The following is a 1,058-nucleotide window of genomic DNA, read 5'->3' as shown; positions in this document are numbered from 1 at the left end:
TGCGCCGTGTTGTTGAAACATTGAATAGTATTGCAAATGAAGTCATTAGATGGCCTACTGGTCCAAAATTGACAGCTTCAAAAGAGACTTTTATGTCTCTTGGAAGATCTCTGCCTGGTGTGATAGGAGCTATCGATGGTTCTTACATATTTATAAAGCAACCGAATATTCAGGTATTTTTTTTTACATTTAGTTATTTGAATTTTGTTTTATTTGATAAAAAAAGTATATCATATTTGTAGTTTTTATTTCTTTTTAGGAAATTGCTATTCATTATAAGTGTAGGAAATTGCAATATGCTGTGGTTCTTCAGGCAACTTGTGATGCAAATTTAGTCTTCATTGATTGTTTTGTGGGTTACCCTGGCTCAGTAGGAGATTATCGAATTTTCCGTAACTCAGATCTTTATAAAGAAGTTTCTAGAGATTCCTCTATCTTTTTTCCTAACGGTGAATTTATTGTGGGTGACAAAGCATATCCTGTTTTGACTTGGTGTATTCCTCCATTTCGAGATAATGGACGTCTCACACAAGTAAGTAGAGACAGCAACATTAAGTACATTTTCATAAATATCCTTTCCATTTTCTGATTAATATAATGGTTGTTTTAGGAGCAGAAGGTGTTTAATAAAGTGATATCACAAAAGCGACAAAGTACAGAAAGAGGTTTTGCTCTTTTAAAAGGAAGATTCAGACGATTGAAATTTCTTGACATGTCTCGTCTGGATTTAATACCATCTTTTATTATGGCAGCCTGTGTCCTTCATAATATTTGCTTGGAAGGCATGGATGATAATATGGAAGAATTTATAGAAGAAGGAAGAGAACCAGAATATGAGGAAGAAAATGATAATAGAGAAGATCAAGAGTACAATGATGAAGGGCAAGAATTTGCTGATGGTGAAGTCAAACGGAATTATTTATGTCTTCAAGTTGCTGGAAGACAATAAAAGTCAATCCGTAATGTGCAATATGTAATGTCTTTATATGCGATATACAGGGTGTCCAGAAAAGAGACGAATGACGTTTAAGGGGAGATTCTTGAGATCATTTTGAGAC

The 1,058-nt window shown here is 33.9% G+C and overlaps 1 protein-coding gene across 1 annotated transcript; it reads left to right on the top strand.

Annotated features, from left to right (window-relative positions):
* The first annotated feature begins 92 nt into the window (after positions 1–92).
* On the top strand, positions 93–949 carry LOC108761261 (putative nuclease HARBI1). Its single transcript, XM_018507690.1, has 3 exons — positions 93–173; positions 260–532; positions 611–949. The coding sequence occupies exons 1-3, from the start codon at positions 93–95 to the stop codon at positions 947–949; spliced, it is 693 nt and encodes a 230-aa protein (XP_018363192.1).
* Positions 950–1,058: the final 109 nt, after the last annotated feature.

Source organism: Trachymyrmex cornetzi, unplaced genomic scaffold (assembly GCF_001594075.2).
Source record: "Trachymyrmex cornetzi isolate Tcor2-1 unplaced genomic scaffold, Tcor1.1 scaffold2452, whole genome shotgun sequence".
In the NCBI taxonomy this organism is placed as follows: domain Eukaryota; kingdom Metazoa; phylum Arthropoda; class Insecta; order Hymenoptera; family Formicidae; genus Trachymyrmex; species Trachymyrmex cornetzi.
This window is presented reverse-complemented; position numbering and strand designations above follow the sequence as displayed.